General features: G+C 32.4%; 1 protein-coding gene across 3 annotated transcripts in view; it reads left to right on the top strand.

Annotated features, from left to right (window-relative positions):
- The window catches only part of LOC140437262 (extracellular serine/threonine protein CG31145), a 938516-nt gene that overhangs the window by 659339 nt on the left and 256512 nt on the right, over nt 1-22665 (top strand). For 2 of the 3 annotated variants that reach the window (XM_072526682.1, XM_072526681.1), the window contains one exon: nt 11589-11636. The exons of the other annotated variant lie outside the window; for it this stretch is intronic. In XM_072526682.1, coding sequence (XP_072382783.1) covers nt 11589-11636 — 48 coding nt within the window. The remainder of the gene's footprint in view (nt 1-11588; nt 11637-22665) is intronic. 3 annotated transcript variants of the gene reach the window in all.

Genomic DNA, 22665 nt, shown 5'->3' with positions numbered 1-22665 from the left:
TATATATATATATATATATATATATATAAGTAATTAATATACAGACAGTATTTACGATTAATTAATTAATTATAAATTTTTGATTTTATTACTGCAGATTTATAAATGTTTTCAATGGTGTTAACCTTATGGTGATGATATAATAACCAATAGAGCGCGATACTTGTTTAGCTGAACAAAGCGAATAACAGCTGGACATCAACGTCACGAGAGTAGGGATGATATAATTAAGAAGACCAACAACAGTAAAAAAGGAGTGTATAGCATGTAGTTGGGATTTCCTGTAATGCAAACATTTGGTTTATTCTTTCTAAATCATTCTTGATTATAAAATAAATTGACAAATGTAAAATGTAATGCTCATTACAATCAGTTCTGGTTCAATCCCATATAAAATATTATTTTACTCTCTAGTCTTTGTCTCATACAATTTGTTTATATTTTATATCACATATAAAAATAAACATACGGAATTTAACATATAACTTTGCCTAAAGTTTTATTTATTGTTAACTTCCATTTTTAACGTAATTTTATGTATTTGTAAGCTCATGTTTACATAAGAAACTACGAAGTTTTTTCTCGTGTATTTAAGATCTATTAATAAATGAATCCCGTACATGTGATCCATTTATAATGTTGTTACCTCGTTAGAGTTTGTTGTAACCGACATTACCACGTATTTATCGGTATTATATAGCCTAGAAAGTCCCCGAAGCTGTTGAAACTTGATAATCTGAGGATAATACCGAAGCGCATTTGAACCAACTCGCGAGCCTGTGAGAATGTAATGCGGCCAGTCACGTCTTGTTAACGTTTGAAAATCTAATCAAATTTCCCTTTGTATTATTATATTTTGTACAATGTATATTCTTCTAAGATAATAAACTTAAATCCACTTCTACACTCATATAGATTTTTCATAACAAAAATCAAATATTGTCCTTTTAGTTACAGAAATTCATCGCTCTGTTAGAAAGATTTATTTGTTATTTATGTTTTATTAAGACTCATTTTTCGTAAGTTAGAGAGGATGTTCTATGTCTTGTAGCGTTATTTGTTATTATTGAATTGACAAGAAAATATTTTCTTCCCATTTTTCCCAAGTTTGTGTTTTGTCTCTAACGATATATATATTTAGATACTTTATAAATAATTACATATTTTTTGTTCTTTAATAATTTATTCTATATAACTTTATAACTTGACATCTGACAACTGATGTCATACCAATATAAAAACATTATGATAATTATAGAACAGTTTGCAAATTCCCTACCGATATAATTTGTGTCTACCGGATGCAGTAGTTACAAAATATCTGGTGGGATATTATAGCGATAACTTTTATTTTTTTTTAATTCCATTTAATTCAGAACGCAATAACTTTTATGCGACTCTGTATAATTTTTAACGACGAAAATATATTTTGATCATTAAAATTATTTTGATTGAACGGCTGTCGAAGAATGGCAGAAGCGCGTAAAACTTCTTTTCTTGATTGGTCAAATTGGATGGCACTATTTTAGCTGCAGCGCATATTTGGCAGGGAGGCAGGCGAAACTTTCAACAACAGCTATTCATTCAATCCCTATACGTAAAGTGAGAAAAGATACGTTATGTTATTTGTGAAAAGGTCCATCGGGTGAGTTGTAATAATTTTCTATATGCTATATTCTATCGGCTTTAGTGTGAATGAGGCACTAACAGTTTTCTATTTCATTTCTTTTCGGAAGGGAAAAATAGACATATTTAACTATTTAACTGATTTTTTGTCTTCATTGACATCCCTTCTGGTGGACGTGGGATATACCGAGAGTTGGACGAAAGATACGAAAGATTGTCATGTATATGTCCCTTCTTATTAAGCGCCTAGCATTCTTACGAAAAAGTATTACAAAATTAAAAACACTCCTTAATTGGATTTAACAAGTTTAAGACATAGGTCTTAAGCGACATAGGCTTAAGAGACATAGTTCTCTCTCATTTTTCGCCACTCTTCGCGGTTCTGTGCTTCTTGTTGCCATGTCTTGGATTTTCGTCCAATGTCGTCCATCCAGCGTGATGGTGGTCGTCCTCTGCTGCGTTTGTCTTCTCTTGGGCGCTACTCAATTAGTTTTCTGGTCCATCTTGTGTCTTTCAGTCTCACTATGTGACCTGCCCAATTCCATTTCAGATTGACTATACGTTCGACTACATCACTGATATTTGTTCTTTTCCTTTAGTCTTGATTCCTTATTTTGTCTTTTTTGTCACGCCGAAAATTGATCTTTCCATGCGCCTTTGTTCCACTCGCATTTTTAGTGCTGTTGGTTTTTTGAGCGTGAGAGTTTCTACTCCGTATGTCATAATAGGAAGAACGCATTGGTCAAATGTCTTCCGTTTCATAGCTATCGGGATGTTGCTCTTAAAGATGTCTCTTAGTAAACCATACGCAGCCCAAGCAAGTGTTATTCGTCGTTGAAATTCGCAGGTCTGGTTGTCCTTGCCTATTCTGATTTCATGACCAAGAAATAGTCATGAAATCAAAAATAATAATATGTACTTAACTTAATTTATTATTTTGTATGTATATTTTTTAATGTGAAAGTCATGTGTTTATTATTTAGAAAAAATTTATAATATGTAAAAGTGTTTTTTGGCTGCTAGCACTCATTTAAATGATATGAATTTTAGTTTATTCATGGCATTTTTTTAATGTATATTAGAGGTTTCAGTTTCAACTGAAAATAGTTTCTCCAACTGAAACTACATTAGTTGGAGGCATCGGTTTCTTTGTCCATAAAAACCACACGAACAAGATAATAAACATCCAAAGTATATCATCTAGAGTGGCATATCTTATTCTGAAACTAAACAGTAGATATCAACCCAAAATTATCCAAGTGTACGCTCCAACAACAGACCATACAGACGAAGAAATCGAAATACTTTCTGACGATATATCTACTGCACTTAATGATTCTCGTACTCAATTTACAATTTTATGTAGCGATTTCATCGGAAAAATAGGTGTAAAAGAAGCAGAGCTAGAAACATCATTGGGAAAATTCGGTTCCCCAGGCAGAAATGATAGAGGAGAAACGCTACTAGGATTCCTACTCCAGAATAATTTATTCAACACGAACAGCTTCTTTTACAACAAAATGCACAGAAGATGGACTTGAGAAAGTCCAAACGGTAGAACAAGGAACGAAATCGACTACATCATAACTGACAATAAACAAATAATTAAAGATGTAATAGTACTCAACAAGTTCACCACAAACAGTGACCACAGAATGATACGAGCGAAAGTCCAAATCAACAGAAAAAGAGAAAAAAACAAAATGATTAAAAATAAATCTCATGGTATCTGGACACCCCCATTTGATATCAACCAATATCAGGCACATATCAATAATAAACTTTGATCAAATGAGAGGCAGATATCGAGCAATACTTTCGCTTCCTAGAGCATATTCAGGGGCATTTCGTCAATTTTGGCCTATCCAAAAATCACAGAATGTCATAAACATAAAATTGTACATAACACTACACTACACAAGGACAAACAGTTTAAAATTATTTAAATTTAAATGAGCTACATTATGGTCGGCAACAGGAAAATAACAGCTTAAAAGTTCTACGTAGAAAGTTAAGGATGGGAAATGCGAAATTCATAAAGTAAGAAACAAACAAAATGAAATAATATCACGTAGAGACAAGTTAATATTGGTCATCGAAGAGTTCTATGAGGAATTATGGTCGGCAACAGGAAAATAACAGCTTAAAAGTTCTACGTAGAAAGTTAAGGATGGGAAATGCGAAATTCATAAAGTAAGAAACAAACAAAATGAAATAATATCACGTAGAGACAAGTTAATATTGGTCATCGAAGAGTTCTATGAGGAATTATATGAAAGTATTCGAGAAGATCAAACAGGAATACAAACAGCCATTTCAAAGAAGATCATGAATGAAAATTCCGAAATAATGTCAGAAATAAATGGCTACCAAAATGTCAACGCATGCCAACCTCTAAAGCTAATGACTGAGCCTGGACGTATCATATATTGATATATTTAATGTAACATTTTCAGCTGCAGACTCGATTTGGTTCCAAAAGCTTCTGCTCGCCTATAAAGTTGCAGAGGCCTTCTTTACCTTGCAGTCGTGATGTTTTTTTCATGGCAGTTTATGATCCAGAACCACTACTTCACGGACCTGGTAATCTATAAAGCTAATATCAAAGTTACGCTCCCTGTTTGATAGAAGATGGCTCTTCTCCGAGTAAAGGGGACCACAGCAGTCTTCTCAGGAATAACCCCGAGACACGCCCCGGCACCATTTTACAACGAGCCCGAGAACCACCCTAGGGATCTCGTGCACCGTTCCCGGGAAGGGTTATTCGACTATTATAACTACGTTATCAACGTAGGCTTGTGCATACATCCATATGCGGACAGTCCCTAAAGAAGAACATTGACCACAAGGCACTACAATAAGGGGTACAAAACACCTCCCTGAGAGCAATCACGGTAGGTCAATACCAGAACGCAGCGACCGTTTCGGTACGCAACTATCTGCATAAATTTTTTACCAGCCTTTTGCCATTTAAATTACTTTAAAAAATAAACATTTAGTAAATAAAAAAGAAGAAAAAAATCTGATTTGAAAGCCGAAATATTAAATTTTTTATTTTGCCTTTAGGTCTAGCGTTAAATTTGGAAATCGAATCAGATTACTTATAAATAGTTTTTCGAAGCAATACATTTTTCTGAGTGTATAAAACAAGTTGTAGCAGACTGCTCTTCCCCAACCTCGACTTATTATCGAAACTAAGGCACCGGGATCTTCCCGACTCGTTTAAGAAATTAATGAAGTTACTCTGTTGGAGCTGATAACGCGTTTTGTATACTTCAGTGTATATTAGAATTTATTTAGAGAGGCGACGCGACTTGCTGTCATTAGGTTCCCTGCTTATGTCGTTTGAGAGTCTGGAGTAAATAGGGAGAAGGTAACTGTAGAATCTTGAACATGGCAACTGCTTCGTTAAGCCGTTACAGCTCGTATCTGAAATACGATAACTTTATCTATTTATAATTGAATTTACAAACATTTTTGAATATGTATACAAGTATGGACAAGTATGTAAATATTCGAACTGCAAGATCGAAAAATCACGAAAATATGTTGAAAATATTCCACGAAAATATATATAATAATATATGGTTGAATGCGGGAATAATGAACTTTACAAATAAAAGACAGATATCAAGCACAGTTTTTTATTAAATCTTGCCTAAAGTACTTTCGCTCTCAGAGCATTTTCAGGAGCATCTGAAATAAGCCAAGAAACGTTTTTTCAAGTGAGAAAAAAGTTGATGGCTGATAAAAAAATTTATATAATGTTTTGGATTACTTTGTCGAAAATGTTGGCTATTTAAGATGTCAATGAATGTTATACACAATCCTTTGTCTAATATTAGTTTTTGTGTAAATGTTTTTAATATGTATAAAAGTTTAAGAGTTTTTTCGAAGTTTCTAATACTAATTTTCTCTTACATGAAAAAAAAAACGTTTCTTGGTTTAATAGAGATACTCTGAAGATGCTCTGAGAGCGAAATTACTTGGCTAGATTTAATAAAAAACCGTGCTCGATAGCTGCCTCTTAATATAATATGTAACATAAAATAACAACAACAAATCTGCAAATTGCTTTGTATGGGATAATGTAATGGTTTTATAAAACAAATTAACACACGCTCGATAAGGAAATAATGTTCATCTTCGCTTCTTATTTTGGTTTTAATTGTGTTTTTTTTATCAAATGTATGGTTTAAAAAAATAGTAATGATAATAATAGTAAATAAAAGATTTTTACTATACATTGTTTTGTTTTTGGAAATTGATCTACTATGATCTAATTGATACTAATGTTGTCTATCACATACCCTGTGCAGAGAATAACTCCTGCTGTATTGGTCAGACCAGCCGCTCTATCTTCCCGTAAAGCGACATTAGGATTTCCAAACAACTTTTTGTTCCTAATCTTGTTCATTTTAGAATCTTGACAACGCAATGGTATACTTTCGAAACGTTGATTTTTATCTATTGGATATCATTTAAGTGAAACTAATTTAAGTTTTGCTGAACTTTCGCGTTTACTTAACTCTTAATCAAAACATACTACAAACTGAAAAACTACATTATACAATGAAATTGTTGTATTTTTAAAGGCGTACCCTTGTGAGGATACTATTATAAAATTGATAAAATAACATGACGAAATTTTATTTAATTCATTCATTCTAAACTTATATGGTTTTCATATCTCTTATGTTTTTAGTATATACATTTTAGGTTAGTTTGGCAAAGGACAGAAGAAGAGAACTTATACGAGGGAATAGCAAACAAAGCAGTGCCTTACATTGACATGTGTGTCTCTGAGCCTATGCTTATGCAACCTTCATCGCACATTTTGGCATAATACTCAAGTGTGTTTTTTATGTTTTGTTTTCATTTATTTTATAATCAGATAAACTCTGTTGTTTGTTTAACACTAAGAAAGTTAAATAGGACAGTTCTACCTATTATACCAAAATGTGCGATGAAGGTTGTATAAGCATAGGCGCAGTGACAGACTGGTTAATACTACTAGATTTTTCATATCCCTTAATTGTGATGTCTAATTTAAAAATATATCCAAGATGATAACAAATTATGTAAGAAATACATATATGAGATATATATATATATATATATATATATATATATATATATATATATATATATATATATGTGGGGTTTAGAACTCAATACACAAAAAACAAAATATCTCCCAATAGGCGCAGAACTATCCAACATTCAGATGGACACAACCGAAATTGCATTCTGCACTGAATATACCTACCTAGGAATTGATTTCGACACCACAGGCACAGACAATAGGGAAATTAGAAAACGAATAACCCAGGCCCGTAGAACAATTGGATGCCTTAACGGAGTTCTTTGGAGCTCAGAAATTGGTAAAAGACGAAAATACAATATATATGAATCTCTCATAAAAACCAGCTTAACCTATGGTACAGAGACATGGAGACTAACAGAAAGCAATAAAAGAAAACTCGAAGCAACAGAAATGGATGTATTTAGACGATCACTTCGAATATCTAGAGCAGACAGAATTAGAAACGATGAAATAAGAAATCGGATGGGGGTAGATGGATCACTGGCAACAGACATAGAAAGGAAACAACTTATATGGTATGGCCATGTTCAAAGAATGCCAGAAACAAGACTACCAAAAATCGCCATGAAATGGATACCACCAAATCGTAAGAAACGAGGAAGACCAAAAAGAACATGGAAGGAGGGAATAACAAAGGCAATGAGCTCCCGAGACTTGACCGAAGAACAATGGAATGATAGAAATTCGTGGAAATTAGGCATCGGACAACGACGCAAGACGTTTTGAAACCGATATATATATATATATATATATATATATATATATATATATATATATATATATATATATATATATATATATATATATATATATATATAATCACATTCCCGGTAAACATTTATACAATTACCGTTATCTATATTCTATAATGTAAAACAGGCATGGGAAAAATTGATTTGACAATAGGGCATTAGAACAACGCAAAGAACTGAGAAAGAATATTATATAGACTTGTATGTCCAAGAGAATAACATGTAACCATATGTCTGTGATAGACCCGTAAGAACTATGGGCAGTCTTGTCTGTACATTGTTGCCAAAAGAAAGTTTATTTTTTTGATGGTCTGGGGAAATATTTCAACGATGTGATTACAAGATTTAAAAGCAGGTTTATATCTTAGATTAAATCAACAGTTTATTTAATTTCTAATTATAAAAAATAACATAATAAATTCTTAACGGCATAAATTAAAACAATTTATTCTAAAAAATAACAATCCTATAATGTTAATTAAAACTATTTTAAATTAAATTTTTAAAAATTCCACCACGTTCAGCCAAGCAGTAGCCCAATCTATTGTATAATTACCTTCTGGTGTTCGACAACATTTCGGGTGTTATTGTTTCTCTGAATAATTTTTTGACGTAATTCGTCTAAATTTCCAGTACGTTCATGCTAATTCGGTAAATTTGTTGCTTCACATAACCCCATACAAAAAAGTCCAAAGGTCTAAGATCAGAATAGCGAGGTGGCATTTTTATTGTACCTTTTGCAATAACTCAAAAATCTAACAACTCCCTTGTATTGTGAGCTGGACAGCCGTCTTGCTACAAATAAATTTCATCCATATTAATAGGTCATGCTCAAACTGCTGGAATTACGTAATTTCTCAGGAGATGCATTTTTGACGACACAAAGTGTCCACAATGAAAAAAGTGCCGATTACGTTGTAACCTAAAATACCAGCCCATATGTTGACTTTTTGACGGTATTGTGTTTTGTAAGGAACACTTATGTGCCTATTTTCTGTAGGGTACCCTAGGATAACAAATGGATTGTGATGGCCAGTTAAAATAAAAAGAAGACTCATCTGTAAACAAGAATTTTTCATAAAATCTTTATTACGATTAGTGCGTTCCATCATGTCCTCACAAAACACCACCCGTCGTTCATAATTAGCGACGTTCATTAAAAGTTTTTTGCGATTTGTAGCAATGGTACTTGTTTCTTTTTAAAATATTTCGTATAGTTTTACTACTAATACCAATTTCTCCTGAAATTAACGTGCTTTTACAAGGAAAATTTATTTTAGCTAGATAGTTTTTCCCGTTCTTCATTAATTGGACGAGCTGGTTAATTTTTGTCTTCATTACTATCCTGGATTTTCTACAATTTTTGACACAACCAGTTTTTTTAATTTAAAAATAATGTCGTGAATTGTAGATTTTGTTGTTACAAGGCCTTCAAATGAAAACGAAAACCTACAGAATATAGCTTCGGCGCTACTTCCAGAATAACGCCATTATATAATATGCATTTTATGTTCAGTTGTAAATGTTACCATTTTCCTAACTTTAAATATCAATTTCTTTATTCTGTTTTTTTTGCGAATGAAACCAGAATTATTACTAATGAAAAATTAAACTTATATTTGACGTTTCCGTTATCAAAACAAGCTCTTATGTCGTTACTAATTTCACACTATATTCAGTCTCTATCTGTTAGCAGAACAACCTCATACTGTTCTTTTCACAATAATTATGCGTGCTACTTGCAGTTTTCCCATCATCACAACAGTATAAAAACATGATATAATCCACACCAAACATTTCTTTTTATTTTTTAGACAAAATTTTTATTTTGATATTTTTATGATGAGGCATTCAACAATACATACAGATTTTAATTTTTACCCTTCTTTTACTAACTCCTATTTTTAAATAGCCATATTAGTGTCACAGAGTTAGTTGCCACACTCCTCCGAAACGGTTTGACCGATTTTTGTGAAATTATATATTTATTCTAATATTTATTATATAAATTAGGTGGCGATTACCTAGTAGGACAAATGCATATGCTCATGAACAAGATTTGGAATGATGAAAAGATCCCTAATAATTGGAAAACCAGGATTATATGCCCAATCTATAAAAAAGGGGATAAACTGAAATGCGAAAATTATCGCAGCATAACCCTCTTGTGCACGGCGTACAAAATCTTTACTTACATACTAAACAAACGACTCCAACAACTAACTGAAAATATTATCGGGGAATATCAAACCGGTTTCCGACAAGGAAGATCTACAACTGACCAACTATTTACAGTGAAACAAATTTTAAACAAATCGTGGGAATACGACATTGACGTCTACAACATATTCATAGATTCCAAAAAACCTACGACTTAATTAATAGGAACAAGTTATATCAAATATTGCAGAGCTTTAATATCCCCCAAAAATATATCCGACTGGTAAAAACAACAATTGATTGGTCAATAGCAACTGTCAGAGTCCAAAATGAGCTCACTGAGAACTTTACAATAGTCCAAGGATTAAAGCAAGGAGACAGGCTGGCACCGATACTATTCAACTTGACCTTGGAATACGTGATAAGACAGCTGAATATAGGAAGAGCTAATCTTCTAACAAATAAATCAATACAGATTGCCGCCTATGCCGATGATATTAGCATCATGTCTCGCAGAACAGAAGAGGCGGCAGAAATATATTCACAATTAAAAATAAAGGCAAAAGAGACCGGACTAGAAATAAATATTCAAAAGACAAAAAAGTTAATACAGGCAAGTGTTAGCGGAAACAGATGCACAGTTGAATTAGAGGACGATATTGAAACGGTAGAAAGTTTCACATATTTAGGAGTTGCATTAAACACGGATGGAACAGAAGAACCAGAAATCCAAAGAAGAATAGTAAAGGGAAACAAAGCTTATTTTTTACTCGATCATGTGTTCCGCTCCAAAACACACACTGGAGATCAAAAATCAGGGTATACAAAACTATTATCAGACCAATAGTATGTTATGCATGCGAGACATGGGTGATGACAGAAGAGACAAAAAAGAAAACTGGAAGTATTCGAAAGAAAAGTCCTAAGAAAGATATTTGGACCTATTAACGAAAACGGAACATGGAGATCCAGGTACAACCATGTAGTAAGAATGGAAAAATAAAGATTGCCGAAAAGAGCCCTAGACAGTCAAATGCAGGGCGCAAGGCCAAAAGGAAGGCCACGAAAAAGATGGGAGGATGAAGTGGCAGCGGACGCGCAAAATTTGCTAGACGTGAGAACCTGGAGAAGATCGGCGCGGTACCGACAAGGTTGGAGGCATAGTTTGGAGTAGGCCAAGGCCCGATTTGGGCTGTAGCGCTATTGGAGAGAGAGATATATTTATTCGGTAGGTATGAGAATTGGTCGTAATATATTTTTTATTTCCCTAAGGCATAAACATTTTTTTTTTGTTTTTTGGACAAAATTTTTTATTTTTATTTTTTTTATGATGCGACATTAAACAATACAACTCTGTTTACCCTATATTTTTACCCTTCTATCAGTAACCCCAAATATTTTTGATAGCTATATTAGTAATTCAATAATTTTAACACTGGTCTATAACTGATCAATTATCACTAGATCAGTTTTCCCGGCAAGGCGTCCACCAGTGTCACTTTTTACCCAATAGACAGCATGGAGTAGGAATAAAAACAAAAGCCGGTCGGTCTCCTGTCTCTCTCATACAATAAGCCTTCTCCCACTTCAAATACTCTAAATCGTTATAAATCAGGATGACGTAGTCACCTATCCTACAGAGTTTTTTAATTCATTGGAGTTGCCTGGATTCCTACCTAACAATTTACAATTAACAGTAGGATGAGATGTCATTATGCTGCGTAACAATAATCAACCTTCACAACATTGAGGCAAAGATCATCAAGAAAAAATAGAAAGGAGAGGATGTCTTGATTGATGGATTGGTTAAAAAAATATTTTTAGTTTTTCAGAATTTTAAAATATTACAATACATGTCGCATCGTTTGGTCTGGTTTATTTTATTTGCTCATTTTTAAATGTTACTTTATTTATTTTCCTTAATAGTTTTATTTTAATTTCAGACTTAGCTGAATCAAGGTTGCATACTTTAGTAAGAGACTTGTTTAATGGTACGTAAGCATGCAATCTTGGGTATAAATTACTGATTTTCATCTAAGAGAAAACTGTATTTACTTAAATGTTTACTTAGGTTTATAAAAAAAACTGTCGCAAGTTTTATTCTTGAATAACTTGTTTATTTATTGGCCCAATTTTGATATTTTTTTTTGAAAAGCAGAAGCAAAATAATCTCAAATTAATTCACATCAATCAGATTAACGAATAAGGGAAAGTTTATGCACATTTTACGAAGAAAAACTTAATTGTGTTTCTGTAATTTTGGTTACCGAGGCCCTGTGGTATAATACACTTTTTGAATGTCACTATATACTCCAGTCGTCAGAAACTAAAACACCACTGAACCTTTATAAATCATACAAACAAGCTAAATTTTTGAAGATTAATAATTTTGGGGCTCCAAAAAAGATGCAAAAACGTTTTCCACGTTTACCCCCGGGCTTCACCCTAAAACGCCCCCCGTAGGGAGGTAGGAACGCAAAAATATCGAATTACCAAGAATTTGTACACCGTAGAAAAAAATGTGTTAAATAAAAAATGTAGCTGAGATAATTTTAAATAAAAATGTTTATAAGCACTTTTATGACTTTTATGACGGTAAAAATTCGATATATTTTGATAAATCGTATTGACAAAAATCAAGATCCGTTTTAAAAGTTTAGCTTTCGTATGAATTTTTTGTACTTTGCCGCAAATAAACTCAGATTTTATAAATGTGTTAAATAAATAAATGTGACGCAAGTTTTCCATTTTGTATGATTCTCATGAGATCAGAACAATATATTCTTTCATGATCGGATACTATAAAGTTTCAATTACTAGATCCTAGCCTACAAAACCCATAGCATGAAATTTTAGTTTTGAGTTTTGTCAACAAATGTGAGGCATTTATAAAAAAACGCTGAATTTAAACTTTCACATAACAAACAATCTAAAACGTTAAAAACTTTTTTTTTCAACTTAACTAGTACGTTTTTCAAAAGAACCAAACTTCTGCTATAAAGTACACTCAAAAGTCTTCTTTTAGACATTTTCCGTAATGTGCGATGGTTTGTAATGTAAAACATTAAATTCTGCGTTTTTTATTCATATTTTAAATGCCTCATATTTGTTGACACAAATCAAAATTGAAATTTCATATAATAGGTTTTAAAGATTGGTATCTAAAAATGAAAATTTTACTACGACTGGTCAATGAAAGTGATCAATTCTATTGATCTCACGGGAATCGTAAAAATTGGCAAAAATCGCGCAACTTGTATTTATTTAACATCATTATAAGAACTAAGATTATTCGCGACAAAATACAAAAACTGCATACAAAAGCTGCATTCTTTACCTTTAAAACGCATCTTGATTTTTGTCGATAGGACACTTGCATCAAAAGATATCGAATTTTTACGGTTTACGAGAGAACGCTCATTTTACACAAAAAATGCTAATAAACATTTTTATTTAAAATGATCTTAGATACATTTTTTCTATGGCGTACAAATTCTTGACAAATGGATTTTTTTTGCGTTTTTACCCCCCTATGAGTTGGGTTTTAGGGGGAAGCCCAGGGGTAAAACTGGTGGACTTTTTTTCATCTTTTTTGAGATCGATATTCTTAACAAAATTCAGCTTGTTCGTATGATTTTTAGGTGTCAACTCTCTGACGACTGGATTAATAAACGATCCTGATTTTGAAAACCAATATGTTTCCAACACATTGTTTTTCATTTATTTTGATATACAGGTTTGCTTTAGTTTAGTGCTAAGTTATCAATTATCTCATAAACATTGCGTTTTTTGTTTTCGTGTTTTTGTTGACGATGAAGCGTTGATAGAAGGAATATGCTTTGATGTAATTTTAACCCTATTATGGTCCTTCAAGAGAACGGGGGATCACATTCCGCCAGATGTATTACAGATAACCTAAATATAGTTGAAACAGAAATTAAAGTAGCGATCATAATTCACAAATGGGAATCTTATTGGACATGGTTAAAAGTATTTAGGTACATGTGTAAGAAACTTCCATAAAAAGGAAGCTGTGGTTAAACAATGCTTCTGTTTACTATGCTCATCGATTAATTATTGTCAATTGTTTGACAAATAATGTTAAAAATATAAACGTACAAAGATAACGCAATTCCTTATTTGAAAATTCATAACGTTAAATCGAGTGGAAATGTTAACATGAATGTAAATATGATGTACATAGGATGAACTGAGTTTGCAGGGTATCTGAAATCTGGATGTCAAAAGAATAATTTTGTTTTTCCTTGTATAATATACACAATTCCAGTTTTTTATGTCTGAATGTGTCTTTTAAGTCTAAATACCCCAAATGAGTCTGGGATCATTTTGATTCGACTTGACTAGGAATTTATCAAAATTTCGACATAAAAAGTTATTCGAGATAAAAATTTGTTAAAAGTTTAAAGCGACTGTTTGTTTATGCACCTGTTTATATTTATCTTCATAAATTAAAGATTGCATTTCATTTCAATTCGAATTCTACCATTGTTCTACACGTGTTTCGAGTTATTCAACTCCTCATCAGGAACACTTGTGGAAGTTCATCATTATTTGCTATCAAAGAAAAGTCTCCCGACTTTTTGTCGCTTCTTAATAATATATATATATATATATATATATATATATATATATATATTTATATATATATATATATATATATATATATATATTTATATATATATATATATATATATATATATAAATATATATATATATATATATATATATATATATATTTATATATATATATATATATATATATATATATATTTATATATATATATATATATATATATATATATATATATAGACTAACTATATCTATATATAGTTAGTGGGGAAACCTATTATGAAATATAATTATTTTTGGCGTTTTGTTAGAAAGTTAAGGGATTTGTTAAGGGACTCATCATCCTTTAACCCTAATTTTACGTTCTCTAAACAAAAATATAAATGAATAGGTCAATTTACTAACTAGTGAAGAATAAGAGTGATACTGTCTATGCACTTTTTTAACGGAACATCCTATCACTTTTATATTTTTAAAGCTGGTTATATATTCGTAAAATACTTCACTTTTACTTCGTAAAATTTAGTTAAATTTAAATCACATTAAATTACATTCTGTCAAATTATGTTGTAAAAAAAACCAAATAAAATAATTAATTTTAATCATTTTATAATTTAAAAACTTTTATTTGGGAATCCACAGGGGGAATAGAAACGTTAAGTTAAACGTATTTTAAACTAAAATTGTGGGTAATTCCCAATGAAAATAGTAAACAATATTATAATGTCACAAGAAAATAGCTTTAGAACAATATTAAAATACTCCTTATTTTAGGATTTTCCTTATTCCTAGTTGGTTGTATTGCACGTACTTTATATTTCTTTACTTTTGAGATAACCCCATTTAAAAAGTTTCTACAACTTAGAATCTGGTGGCTTAGTTGGCTACTTATAGGGTACCGACATACCGAAGATACATGGATGTGTGCGGTGGAGGTCGTGGTCGCGGCCGATATATCAATGTCAAAACAAACCTTCATTTTCTTATTAGATCGCACATACCAATTATATATCACCCGTTCGCCCTCGCGACCTATCATCGTGGTTTACAGTGATGTCAATGCCAGAACAAAATAGTTTGTTTTACATCGCGATCGAGCTGTTGATCGCTTGGTAAATTACAAGTTTATTGGTGGTTTTTAAACCACGTAACATTAGCCGGATAGACGGGTGGTATGATAAATATACTGAAATGTATCCAGACTCATTCTCATATAAGCTTAAAATCTGTCTGTGTGGTGTTTCTAAAGCTCTTTAAATAAGTGATGTTATTCTCCTAGATACTGCCTTTTTTTATTTATAGGATGAGCCGAAAGCTGGTGATTTAATGAATTACAAACGATCCACTACTTTTCACTTGAAAACAGGCATTCACTGTCGTCCCTATTGTTGTTCTTGTATATAATTTTATAATGTAAAAATTAGATTAATTAGAAACCGCAAAGAACATTGAAAGAAAGGTATGTTCTGCCTGTCATCGATGTAAATCTTCACCGCGACCGCGACCTCCAACGCGCACATTAATGTATCTTCGGTATGTCCGTACCCTTATAATTCCAGCATAATAAGGTGGTGTCCCGTCCTATTAAAACCCAACCTTTTCATTCGATAAGCTCTGATCCGTTGCATTCGAAGCGTTTATTAAAATGTTTTAAAATCAGGTCAAAAATTCTTATATATTTATATATCGCTAATGCTTGTGGGATTATCAACAATTCATTTTACAGTGCATAAAACATTTGTATCTCATTTATCTCATACAATATAATTTCCATTATATAAAATAAGCATGATATTACCATCGGGTTTTACTCACCTCACGTCATTGACCACGTAAACTAATACTGTAATATAATACTAATACATATACTGTAATTCAAAGATAGTACTATAATAATATAACAGTGCTTTGATTTGAGATACGGACATTCGATAAATATATGAAAAAAATTCATCATAACTAGGTGTTCATAAGATGCATAACTGAAGAAAATTTAAGATACGAGGAAGGCTAGATAATGGGAAGCGGAAATAAGCTTATTTGCTATAAAATCGATCATATAAGAGATTACCTATATATTATAATAAAAATGAAATCAGAAAATACTCATATTTGTGTGTGTATATTATTAAATATACAAATTACATATTATTCCAATTCATAGCGGTACTGTCTACTCAAAATAAAAAAATCATCATCATAAGTGGCTCGACAATCCGTTGTGGATCGCCACTGGCAAGAAGTCCTGGCAACTTTCCTCATCTTCTGATGCTTAAGATATGTAGGTCTTCTTCCACATCATTAATCCATCTTTATCGTGGTCGTCCTCTGCTTCTTGTGCCCTCTGGTTTTGAAAACGTTAATCTCTTCGTGTGGATAAATTTCTTTAAGAAATGTATCCAAGTGTTGCTACGCTACTAGTAGCAATGAACTTACACTTCTTAAATTATACCTAAGTAAATTCTCCAGCAAATTCTCATAAAAGCCAAAAATTTATTCAAAAGATATTTTTACCCATAGATTAACTTTCTCCAACCAATTCCAAAAATTTCCCTGTTAAACAAGAATTCAAAAGGTTGGTTTTACCTACCTCTGTATAGAAATATCGTCCCCTGACCCTCGCAAATCCCTTGAAAAAAGTCAGGTATTGAAAATCGGAATTTTAGTCAGTATAACATTGTATCCCAACTTAGCTGGTCGCTCTCGCATATTAGTGTTTAGTTTCATATTCGATTAAATTCGTCGCATTTCTGGTTTAAGAGTTTAGACTCTTGCGTACAGTATCAAATTATATCCCAGCTGAGCTGATCGCTTCTTGTTTTAGAATTTTATCTCTCGCATTTTAGTTGTCGTTACATAGCTTATAGTTAAAATCTGAACGCTCATTATTAATTAAGTATATTCATATAGAAGAAAACGTCCTTAGTTGAAGTGATAATTATTAGTAACATTTTAATATGTATCAGTGCTAGTGTAGTGTGTCGCTGACTAGTGTGGAGAGTGATCGTGTTCTTGAAGTGAACTGATTGTGTTCTTATTTCGCACGCCAGTGGGTGGTCCTTTAAATTGAAAGTAATTACAAGACTTAGTACGCTCTAAATGGTAGCAAGATCGCCATCCTAATTTGTTGAACAAATGTCCGTTTAATTCTACCATCGTGTAATCGTGATCTGACATCCTAGCAATGTGTCCAGCCCATCTAAGTCTCTGCACTTTAACGAATTTCACAATATCTGGATCGGTGTATAACTGATATAGTTCAAAGTTGTATCTTCGACGCCATAGCCCAGTTTCTTTTACGGCCCCAAAAATCTTTCTAAGAATTTTGCTCTCAAAAATACCAAGAAGTCTTTCATTATTTTGAGATAAGGTCCACGTTTCAGCCCCATATATTAAAATTGGTCTTATTAAGGTCTTGTATATATTAAGCTTTACTGCACGTTTTATATTTTTATTTTTTAAATGTTTCTGGAGATCGTGAACAGTTTGCTATTGCTAAGGGTCTTAAATAAAACGCATAAATAAAAAAAAGGAAACATGTATTTTTCTTTTTTTAACGAATAATTCAATAAACCCCTAATGACTCCCCCTATCATTTTTTTTTAGCCCTTTTTCTATCCGAATTGTCGAATAAAGGCCTCTCCCATTTCTCGCCATTCATCCCTGTTGTGTGCTAGGCGTTTCCACATTGGTCCTCATTTATAAGTGATATAAATGTATCGTAAAATCCAAAACAGACCTGAGACTTTAACTTTAAATTTGTTAATGGAAGCCGTTAGATTGTAGTACAATAAGATATATCGACTCACGCCTTGGTGACGTTTATTTAATAATCTCAACCAGACGGCGCCGGCGTTAAGACTTTCCTATAATACTGTCAAAACTTAGTTAATAAAGAGTAGTGAATAGTAATACCACTTATCTTTTTCTTCTTTAATAGTCCAGGCGGGATCTTTTTTAATTGGACATTTTCCATGCAAGTCTATTTTTTTGCTGGAAAGACTTCAGTATTTATCTTGTATCAATAAGCACGATATGCGCCGCCAGTCGCAAACTTTGTTGTTATTTATTTATTAACACAATCCGAAAAATATTGAAAATTTTTGCTCTTTGCGCCCATATTTTTTGGTCTTTAATTGAAGAGGTATTGCCCCTACCTACAAAAAAAATAGAAAGTACAAGTTTTGATTTTCAATTTTACATAACGTTTGAGTAAACTGCAAGAAAAAAAAAGTGTGCTAATTTTGCATAATAATTTTGGAATTCAGGGTCCGCAAAAAATTAATTTTTTTTTGTGGACCTTATGCCGGGCCCAAAATAAGCATTTTACATAGTCGAAGAAGTTTGTACATATAGAGAAAGGCTAAAGCTTTCAAACTCACTTTGTACCTTGTACCCTGCAGTATCATGTACTAGGGAATAGTGCTAAATGATAAGTTAAATCAATATATAAAAATAAAAACATAAAGAAAACAGGCCAGGAACATCTACAATAAATGGAAGCAATTAGCCAATAAGCTTGGACATTTAACTTGAAGCCTGGATATTAGAATTAAATACTTAATTAAATAAAAAAGATTGTGATGTAGTGATCGCAAATCTCTAGTAATAAAGTGCACAAGAAGAAAAACAATATTAATGGGTTGACTTTCTCACAACGGGAAAAATATTTTTCACTTTTTGTTAGCTTTTCTATATTCGTTTTACATATATTGTGTATTAAGTGCATTAAACCACTTTACCGAAAATATATTTGTCGTCATTTTTATCCATGGCCTCAAAGTGTTTTTTATGTTGAGTCCCACCTTCTGAATTAAATACTAAGTATATGGGAATAAGCCAAAATTTAAGTTTAAAATAAGTTTATTGACGTTTTAATTTCCACTTCGGAAATCGTTGTCAAAATACAAACATTAATAAATTAAACAAATTTTGTTTTTTGTTACTTGGTGAAAAACTCGACTCATTTATATTGACAATTCAGACATGTAGACGACTGACTTGCGTTCCTGGGACTTTATTGTAGGATAGTTCATTCGATTACATGAACTCAACTTTAAGTTGATAATATTTGTAAGGAAAAATAAAAGCGCGTGATTCGTCTTTAAAAAGACAACCAACTGCAATGATGACAGTAAAATTTTTTCATAAAAACCTCAAAATTTCATAAAAACTCAGAAGAAACCATGAAAAAACCTCATAATACTATCACGACATGGTAATTATTTGGTCTTAGGATTAGTTTAACCCATATGATCTGGCTACCCATAATAAAAGAGAAAGTTAATAAAAAAAATACCACTATTAGTAAGTCACTAACATATCAAGGATACATCATTTATGTTTTTTAAATAAGACACATAAAAAATCAGAATTTGGTGTTTATTGAGATTAAACCAAATACTTACCATGTCAGGATAGTCTTATGAAGTTTGTTCCTGGTTTTATCCTCATGATTTACTTCTTGAGGTTGAAAATCATCATGGCTATGCGGACTCTGTTGACTGCCGCTTTAAAAAGTTCTGCACTACTGCATTCAAACCATTCCCTTAAGTTCTTAAGCCAGAATATTCTTCGTCTTCCCACATTTTGCTTTCCTCGGATTTTGCCTTGCATAATAAGTTGTAATAATGCGTATTTTTGCCCTCTCATCACATGTCCTAAGTACTCAAGTTTTCGTCTTTTGATAGTTAATATTATTTCCGCCTCATTTCCGATCCTTCTAGTTATTTCCACGTTTGACATTCTTTGAATCCATGATATTCGTAGGATTCTTCTGTAACACCAAAATTCAAAGGCGACCAACTTATTCAGATGGACTTGTTTTAGTGTCCACGCTTCCAAAGAAGAGTAGAGAACACGAAGAGTAGTAACATCGAAGCATCTCAGGCATAGTTCTAACCTTATATCCCGTCAACAAAGAAACTTTTTAAGTTTAGTGAATGATGCACGTGCTATTTCAATGCATGTTCTAATTTCTTTGGTTTGGTCTGCATCTTATCTTATCCATGTTCCTAAGTATTTATAGTTATTAACACTCTCAATTGCAGTATCTTCTATAGTCAATTGGATATTTGCATGTGCAGATTTAGTGATTATCATGCATTTAGTTTTCTTTAAATTTATCTTTAGTCCGTACTTATGACAGCGTTCATTAACCTTTTAAACGCCAACGTTCCCATTTTGGGAACACAGTAAAAAATAAGTTGGATTCAGAAAATATTGAAATATTTTCAAATATTGTAACAAATATGCTTTCTGTATGTCCCATTCTTACTTTCTGTTAGCTGAAATGTTTTTTTACTTACGGGATTCATCTAGAAACCGCGCAAAATGACGTCCAAATTCATATCACTTGCTTTTTTGTGCTAAAGTTGTTACTGGGAGTCGATATGTACCAAACTGTGATTTATTTTTGAACAGAAATACAGTAAATGAATTATATAAAGAAAATATTTACAAAAAACACATTTACGTAACTTATTTCTAAAGATATCACGTTCAGCATTCATTGTTCCCAAAATGGGAACGTTGGCAACAGCGAAACACTGTTATTCAAGGTTCCCTAGAGAATGACCGCGCGTAATTGTAACGGCTTGGATTAGTCGTCACGACGTTACGACGAAGAAAACACGTGGTGTTTATAATAATTTTGAGTTTTAGTTTTATTTCAGTGAAAAAATGGATATATCTTTGGATCCAAAAAGTTTTTATGGGTAAGTTGGTGGCAACAAAAAAAAAGCATAATACTTAGATATATTTTTATACACTTAGATCATCTATACGAAGGCATAGATTTCTAATACATACACTCGACGATGTGGAAGCTTCAACGTCCGCAGAACCAGTGGATATTGTTATTCTTCCACCTGATTCAGCTGATCAAGGTACTGAAAGCGACGAGGATACTATTGACGATCAGGTGTTAGATATTCCTGATATACCAGACGAAGTACCCGGTGAAGTAGAAATTCACGCTTATGAATCTTCCGACGAAGATAAGGAAGAAAATGTATTGGTTCAACGTAAATGGAAAAAGAGTGAGAAGGTTGGAATTCAAGCTCAAGCTTCCACACCACCAAGAGTAGGCGATGAACACTTGGGCAAATCTGAGTTCGAAATTTTTTCATTATTTTTTACATCTGAAATAGTTCAATTTATTCGTCATAATACCGAACTCTACGCTCATAGAGATAAAAATATTCACAACTTTACTGTTTCTGAGGAAGAACTTCGTCAGTTTTTGGGGTTACTTTTGATAAGCGGATATCACCATGTTCCTTCTGAGGATGATTACTGGTCTACTGCAGATGACATGCAGGCTCCAATTTTTTCGAAAATAATGAGTCGGCAAAGGTTCCGACTTATAAAACGTTATCTTCATATTTGTGATAATGCCAACCTTCCAGTTGGTAATAAAGTTGCAAAAGTTGCAGAATTATATGATATGCTGAAACAAAACTTCAAAAAATTTGGAGTTTTCCATGAAAATCTCAGCATAGATGAATCGATGATTCCGTATCATGGGCATCACTCGGCTAAGATGTTCATAAAAAATAAACCAATACGATTCGGTTTCAAAATATGGATGTTATGCGGACAAGATGGATTCCCCTATAATTTAGAGATATACTGCGGTAAAACAATAGATAGAAAAATGCCTTTAGGTTCCCACGTTGTAAATAAAATGTTAGAAGTAATTGAGAACCCCAACAACCATAATGTATTTTTTGACAATTTCTTCACCAGTTATTCACTATTGTCAAGCTTGTGTGATAGAGGTATTCGGGCATGTGGAACTGTGCGTGAGAACAGAATAAATAAATGTCCATTGGTATCATCAAAAACAATAAAGAAGCAAGATCGGGGAACATTTGATTACAAATCCGATGGTACAGTTATTTGCGTCAAGTGGAATGACAACGCTGCAGTTACAATAGCAAGCAATCATTTCTCCATCAGTCCGTTCCAAAATGCGACAAGAAGAGTAAAATCTGAAAATAGAAAAGAAGTTCCACAACCAAATTTGATCAAGAAGTACAATTTTGGAATGGGTGGTGTCGACCTTTGCGATAGAATGTGTGCTAGTTATCGTCCAAGATTAAGATCAAAAAAATGGTGGTGGAATTTATTTTCTCACTCCTTAAATTTAGCGGTGGTAGCAGCATTCCGTTTCTACCAACACGTAAATCCTGAAAGTACTATAACTCATTTGGATTTTCGAAGAAATGTTGCTATGGCGCTAATCAAAGTTGGAGCAAGCTCAAGAAAAAGAAAAGGTGGTCCAACTTGTCCAGTTCTTAGAGATATACGATTTGATGGAATAAATCATATTTCTAAAAGTACATCACAAGGTACATGTACTGTATGCCAAAGAAACACACGCTTAGAGTGTACTAAATGTGAAAAGCGTCTACATAAAAATTTTT

The sequence above is a fragment of the Diabrotica undecimpunctata genome, chromosome 3, assembly GCF_040954645.1.
Source record: "Diabrotica undecimpunctata isolate CICGRU chromosome 3, icDiaUnde3, whole genome shotgun sequence".
NCBI classification, from domain to species: Eukaryota; Metazoa; Arthropoda; class Insecta; order Coleoptera; family Chrysomelidae; genus Diabrotica; species Diabrotica undecimpunctata.
The sequence above is the reverse complement of the archived record's forward strand: the minus strand, read 5'-3'. Positions and strand labels throughout refer to the sequence as shown.